This window comes from Cinclus cinclus, chromosome 10 (assembly GCF_963662255.1).
Source record: "Cinclus cinclus chromosome 10, bCinCin1.1, whole genome shotgun sequence".
Classification (NCBI taxonomy): Eukaryota; Metazoa; Chordata; class Aves; order Passeriformes; family Cinclidae; genus Cinclus; species Cinclus cinclus.
Window position 1 is genome coordinate 2,791,611 of NC_085055.1, and position 7,276 is coordinate 2,798,886.

Below are 7,276 nucleotides of genomic sequence, written 5' to 3' on the forward strand. Positions count from 1 at the left end.
AGTATTCCCACCCTTGTCCCAGTCTCCTCTTCTGTTCTATTGTTATTCTCTTTCAAGTTTAATTACTCATTTTCAGCCATTTTATTCAGAATATTCAGCTTTGTGTTTCCATGGCTCAGCAGGAACCCACCACAGGACAAAGTCTCCCACAGAAGGTTCTCAACCCCACAAGTCACTGGTACCCCAAATCCATGGCACAGACTCTTGAGCTCTCCACAGAAAACTCAGACCATTGGAAAAGCTAAAAGATTTGTCTGTCAAAATGATTGAGAGATATAACCGGGCCATAAGCAAAAAATAAATAAATATATTTATCCCCCAGATCTTCCTGTGATGAGGACGAATGGTAGATAGTAGGAAAGCTGAGCTTTCCAAAGGCCTCAGTGATTTTTCATGCAGAATTCCTCCTGTGCCTGTTAACCTGAGGCATTGCAACCGCAAGAAGGACAACGAAAGAACTTTAGTGGGAATCATGAGAGTGCTCCAGAGGTATCAATCCTACACTCCCTGCACAGGCTCTCAGGTTTTTCCTTTTTCTGACCCAGAGATGGGGCAACTGAGTAGTGTTTCAAAAATCTTTCATTCCATTTTCAGACTCATAGGAAGGGTGAGACAATTCAGATGTTATAATTCACGCCATCACAATCAGAAGCCAACTCTTTCCCAACTACAACACATTATAAGGGTTTCTTGGCCTTTCAGCATTTGTCACATCATGCTGTAAGGTGCCTTAAAGGCAACCATCTAAAATCACCCCTCATGGGTTCTGCTACAATGCACCTTTTATAGTTGCTCCCAAAATATCTATTTATTTTTTTATTATCTATTTATTTATTTATCTATTCTATTTATTTGCAAGGCCATCCTCTGAAATTTTTTCCAGCTCCATTTCTCTCTCAACACTATCTGTCCAATTCCATGGCATCTCTAAGCCATCATTTCTCATCTCCAGGTTTGCACACAGATGTGTGAACCTTTTGTCAGGCCCTGAGAACTCTCCACAAACCCATTTCCCACGCAGGCATCCCCACACCTCACAGAGAAAACAGACCTTGGGGCACAAGAGGACAAAGGCTGACCTTGAATCGGAAGCGGTTCTGGGTCTGATACTCCCCCGTGAGCAGCACGGTCTGGATGTCATTCCCAAAGAGGGAAGGGGATGGCAGCCTCTTCAACGTGGCCTCAAATCCTTGGGAGACAAGCAGGAGGTGTTGTGTGGAATGAAGGGGACATCACGGGGTGGGAATGGGGGTCCAGCCCCGAGCTCACCTGCCTGGGTGGGTGTCTGGGAGCCCTGCACTCGGTAGCCGTGGTTGGGTGAGAAGTAGCACCAGGGCACGCTGGTGTCGCTCTGGGGGCTCCAGCAGCAGCCACGGTGGGAGCAGGTGCTCTGAGCAAGGACAGCAGGGACACACATCAGCTGGGCTGGCACAAACAAATCCACACTAAACCAGTTCAAGTGCACATCTCACCCCAAACACCAGAAACCTTGGTCATTTCTGCGCTCAGGTCAAGTACTTCTTTGAAAAACTCCCTTAAGTGAACTCTGTGGCCCAGAAAGCACTAAAGAGGATTTTTTATGGATTTGGAGTAAAATTACTTGTTGGATAGGCATTCTTTCTTAAGTCCACAAGATCAACAGGCAAAAATAAAAAAATAATAATAATAAAAAAAAAACATTTTAAAATAATTATTTGAGCTGTGACAGATACAGCAGAGTCTGACCAAAAGCTGCACACAGGGGAGGGTGTGAAATTTATTGTGGAATTAACATCTAATAAACATCTATATATGCATAATTGAACATTGTGTATAATAATTTTAATGTAATTTTCCAGTATCAGAAATATTCAGATTCCTTCTGCCCAACCTCAAATTGAGTTTGTTGTTTTTTTTTTTTTTAAAAAAAAACAACTATTGTTTCAAGCCACTGTCTCAGCGTAGTGGCACCAACCTTTACACACACATTCACTAAAAAGCTGAAATTCCTTTGCTTTGCTGTTAGAGATTAACTTGTTCACATGCTCTGTGTGTGAGGCTTATGTTTGGAGATAAGATTGGAGCAATTAATCACTAAGTTTCCACCCATTTTCTCTCCTTAAACCTCCATTCATTACTTAGGGCAAAGGACAGTGGAAAAGAAGCTCTCACTGAGGGCAAAGGGTGATGTCCACCAGTGATCTCAGGTATCCAGCTCCAAAAGACACCTTCACATCCTCACTTTCCACCTGTCCACTACCAGAAGCTCTTTCTGCCTTCATCTGATTGTGCTGAAATGCTTTTGGTGTTTGTAATAAACATTTAAAATATTCTGCATCTTGAAATAGCTGGACATGACCCAAAACCTTCATTGCTGCTGTCCTTGTTTTGGGGAACCCAAACTGGCCGGCATAGGTCAAATTATTTTCAGAGGCTCTGGACAAATAAAAGAAAAGGCAGTTCCAGCCCAGCAGCGAGGCAGGTGCTGAAGGAAGCTCTGAGGGAGCTCACGAAGCCACTGGCTGGGGGAGTCACAAGGCATTCATTTGGTAGGGGCTTCGCAGAGCACAGAAATCACTCAAAACCACCCAAAATGTTCCCAGATTGAACACACAGCGAAATGTTTTTGTCTCTGCCATGGGTCCACCCCATCAGAAAATATTCGCTGTCATTTCCATCAGGTTCCAAGGCAAAAAAAATGGCTGGGGGAGAGATGCAGGGATCAATTCACCCCCCTTTGACACACACAGCCCTTTGTGAGGCTCCAAAAAGCCCAGGTTCACTTCCCACCTCCCCACATCCCACCAGGAGAATTTCCCATTTCCCATTTATGAACCGTTGCAGAGTAAAGGAGAGGAAGCACCAAGCCCTCCAAGACTGCAGAGATCACAGCTCTAGCCCCTTACTTAATTTCCTTCACATGTAGGGGAATATCCTACATATATGAACAGATTTGCTACTTCCATCTTTTTATACCTTCCCAGACCAGTGACCATCCCATAAAAAGCAGAATAAACTGAAATGATTTTCCTAAAGCCTGGCAGTTCAGGCATCCACATTCTGAACTTCCTAAGCACATTTTTCTTTTCCCCAGCTATTTCTCCTGAATACTTCTCTACTATTTTCAGCAGTCCCTTCACAGTCCAGTGATATTTTTCCAGCTGGACCTTATCCTGGCAGATTTGTATTTTTGTGGCATATCAAGCTTTCTGCACAAGGAAGTAAACACAGGAGTTGAGGATTGGTTACGCCTGGCACGGCGGAAGGAGCAGAGTTCACCAGAGACACTGGGGAGCCTGTTGTAAAAGCAATCATCTGCTATAAATAAAGATGTGATGCCAGCCTGTGAGCTGTAAAAGCAGCACAATAGATACCAGCATCCAAAGCTTAATTAGGAATAAGCCTGGATACGAGGAGGCTGTTTACACTGGGTACAGCATGAACTGAGCACCAAGGGCTCAGGGAAGAGCGTGGCCACGTGCTGAACTAAAATGTGCTGCTGTGTGCATCCACACAAGCCTCTACCAGCAGGGTATTTTGGGAAGAGAAGCACAGAAACCAAGCCCAAACCAACAATTGCCCCTTCCCTGAGCTTTCAGAGGTGTCAGCCTGGCCTACATGAGCTCTGCTCAGTGGAACTCTTGTTTTACTGGTGTGTTCTGCTTGTCTGATCAGACCTCCTGGCAGTTTTGCACAGCAGCAAATAGTTCCTAAACATCTTCTTTCTTCCATCATCTTTATCCTCACCAACCACTTGAAAATAAATAGACTTCTTTTTTTTAATCTTATCTTTCTTATTTTCTTCTTTTATTGATTTCTTCCTTCCTCTTTCTTCTTCTTCCTTTCTTTGTCTTTTCTTCCTTCTTTCCCCTTTTCTTCATTTCTTCCTGCCTTCCTCTTCTTTTTTCCTTCTTTTCTCCTTTTTCTTTATTAAATTTTCTTTCTTCTATTTACTTCTATTTGCTGCAATTCTACTCATTGTCCATCCTGGACATCTTCAGTGATTAAGGCAGATACTAAACCTTCCAGACCAGCTTAGCCAAATCATCTTTCCCAGCTGCTGTTAATTCTGAAAACCATTAACACAAACCACTGCAGAAGAGCGATGCAGGTACCTGCAGTTTTACAGGTTGCTGCATTGGTGCAGCATATCACACAACCAAATCACTTCCAGGGAAAAAATGTGCACAGGAGTGAATGGAATCACTGGCATGGGATTCTGGCTTCCCTCCTGGAGTAAAGGTGATATTTCTCTCTAACCCTATCAAATCTGCTGCCTGGTCTTCACTAACATTCAGGAATCATTTATTTTACCTCTAATTCCAGATTAGGCACCCTCAGTGTTGTAATCTGCATCTGCTTTTCTGCTGGGAGCTAGGATTTGATTGTTTCTAATTCTCTTCCACCAGCAGCCTTGCAGCTGCAACCAGAGCACCACTGCTCCCCTCCCTTCCCGTGGGGTGGTTCAAAGGCTCTAATTACAGATTTAAATGATGAGCATGGTTTCTCCTGCAGTGCTGTGCCTGCTCCTGGGGCACAGAAGGAACCTGAAGAGTGGAGGAACAGGCTGTGATTTGAACCTTTCCTAACCCATCCCCTGCAGGACTTTATTGAACTACAAATCATAACAAATCCCATGGCCTGAGAGCCTTTAGCAACAGCCAGCTCCGGAATTAGGTGGGAATTTCCCCTGAGGTTCAGACAGCTGGTTCACAATTCTTATACCTCTGGGAATGACAAAAGTAACCCAGATCACACTGGTGGTTTTTTAATCTCCCAAGCTGCCCCTCCCCAGATCAAAGAAAGATACCAGGCATCCACCAGAAAGCAAGAAAATTAAAAATAATTATGAAAAACAATAATTACAATAGAAATAGTCTTTCAAGAGTAACTACTACAGGAAGGTTCTCAACGTGAAAGCACTGAAAAATAAAGGGCATCATAAAATCATGGAAAGGTTTGGATTGGAAGGGATCTCAAAGCTCCTCTCATTGTAATTCCTTCCATAACCTTCCAGCATCCCAGGCTGCTCCAAGCCTCATCCAGCCTGAGATGATGCTTTTCACTGGGAATTTTAACTCAGAGATTCTTAAGCCAAAGGTCTTCCCCATACTCTGCTGTCTCAGTCATCCCAGCCAGGAGAGGAAGACACTGAGATCCAAACTGGGTCTGAAAGGAAATCCTGACCACATCTTGTACGCTGTAAAATTGCACATCTCAGTAAAGCACATCATTTCTTAATTACTATAAAAACCAGACTTTTTACCATCACACTAAATGAAACTGTTCAGAAAAAGTTGTTAAAAACCAAGAGTGACTCTTTTAACTGCTTGATGTCTGACCAAAAATTTTTGCTACCTCTCCCCAAACCAGAGAAATCAGAGCTTCTGTCAGCAGGCTGAAATGTTGTTGAACTCCCCAGCAAACACTGGGGCAATCACAGATTTAAACAGCTTAAGGAAATACCTGATCTAGTAGAGACAAATTACATTCTTATAAATAAGCAGGAGGTTTTATGGGATGAAATCGATTTTCTGATATTTTCCAGAATGTTACAGACCTTTGTTGCTAATTGATCTGGGATGCAGTCAATTCTCTCTGCTACTGGTATGTTCTGACATTGTGGGTAAAAGTCTGTCAGGGAAATAAAGGAATGGGTCAGCACCAGGACCTCTAAACTGCAGGAATAACTTGATTCCCTCTGAACTCAGCACCTGCTTCCCTAATAACAACACGGATTCAAATCACAATCAACCATTGTTTTCTGATTTATTTTTTACCTTTGGAAAATGGCACACAATTATTTCAGATATCAAAATTACCTACAAGTTCAAAAGTCTAGGTGAAGTTTGCATAATTTTATTTCATTAGTCCACTTTTCAGCAACTCCTGCAGGCCAATGTGCTCTGCTTCATTGAAAATATGTGCAAAATTTAAATTGGAAGGATTGTATCTTCTTAAATTGGGCTGTCATGGTGTTCCTTCCCCCGAGCCAAAGTTTTCCACAGGAGCTGGAATTGGAGCATTAAGGAAAAGCACCTTAAAACTCCGTTAAAATGCTCCTTTAGATTTCAGGTTTGTGGGACTGAATTTAAGGTGGGCAGCTTTAGCTGATTAAAGGGAACACTGAATGTTAATTTCTGTATTTGAGAACATTGTTTATGCCTGGAACAAGGACTGTGCAGTGCAGGGATGTGCCCTGGGCTGAGATGGACTCACACCCCCGGATTTGCCTCTTGGCATCATCTGCACTTGTGCTTTGTGCTCAGGGAAACTCCAGCTCTTGACAGAAACAGGGAAAAAAAAAAATGCAGATATTGGTCTGCATGGGCAGTTTTACTAAAACACCAAGGTCTTTGCCTTGTATAAGCAAGAATTTTTTATTTTTCTGCTATTTTCACTTCCAATCTTTTTGCTTCAATCCCTGTGTGTGAATGGAATTACTCAGACAAAATGGGGCTGGAAGTAAAGCAGGTGAAGCTCTGCATCACACCCCTGGAACACAAGGGTTTCCTGATTCATCAGTGCATTAGCAAGAAACACTGTGGGATTTTAGGATTATAATAGTGTCCCACACAATTTGGCCACTCCCACGTAGGCATGAGGGAGATTTTTTTCAGCATTACCTTTATTTTGCAATCAGAAAGTCGAAATTATCTGAGCTCTATGTTCCTAAAGAAACTCCAATCAGCAGAGGGAGAGATAAAGATTTTCCAGGACAATAACTCCCAACTCATGCCATTAACTGCATTCACAAGGGTAACTTTGATTGTATCATCCTCGGGAAGGACTGGCCACAATTCACCTTGGGATAACGATAAGAGCATTTGGATAAGAGCAGGAGCCCTGGGTCAGAGCTGAGCAGATCTTTGGCTCTTCCAGCAGCCATGGGAAGCACTCACCTGGAGATTTCACTGCGGGTTGCCCCGTGGCCAGCAGCCCAATGAGGACACAGGCGACCACAGTCAGCAGGGTGACCAGGGCAATCAGGCTGAGCTCCAGCCCACTGAACTTCCTTCCCATCTAGAAACACAGAGAAACTCCATCAGGCAGAGTAAAACACAAGGAACCGCCATAAACTGCATTTCCTGTTTATTAAATTAGCAACATTTGTAAATTGTTCCAGTTTTAAGCCACATCCCCTAATCCTGAGGTTTAAATAAAATGCTTGTTAAAGACTACAAGCAATAGGTCTCCAGTGCAGATTAAGAAATTATTACACTGAGAAATGTATTTTTCTGCCCGAAAATCACTTAACACAGAAAAATTTACTCCTGAGATTAACCATGGAATTTCC

The 7,276-nt window shown here is 43.0% G+C and overlaps 1 protein-coding gene across 1 annotated transcript in view; it reads right to left on the minus strand.

Moving 5' to 3' along the window:
• Nucleotides 1-7,002, minus strand: part of SI (sucrase-isomaltase) — a 42,967-nt gene extending 35,965 nt beyond the window's left edge. Inside the window, exons 1-4 of the mRNA XM_062499534.1 lie at nucleotides 6,882-7,002; nucleotides 5,540-5,613; nucleotides 1,270-1,390; nucleotides 1,080-1,189 (exon numbers count right to left, since the gene is read on the minus strand). Of these exons, the coding sequence (XP_062355518.1) occupies nucleotides 1,080-1,189; nucleotides 1,270-1,390; nucleotides 5,540-5,613; nucleotides 6,882-7,002 (426 nt within the window). The remainder of the gene's footprint in view (nucleotides 1-1,079; nucleotides 1,190-1,269; nucleotides 1,391-5,539; nucleotides 5,614-6,881) is intronic.
• Between the last annotated feature and the right edge of the window lie 274 nt (nucleotides 7,003-7,276).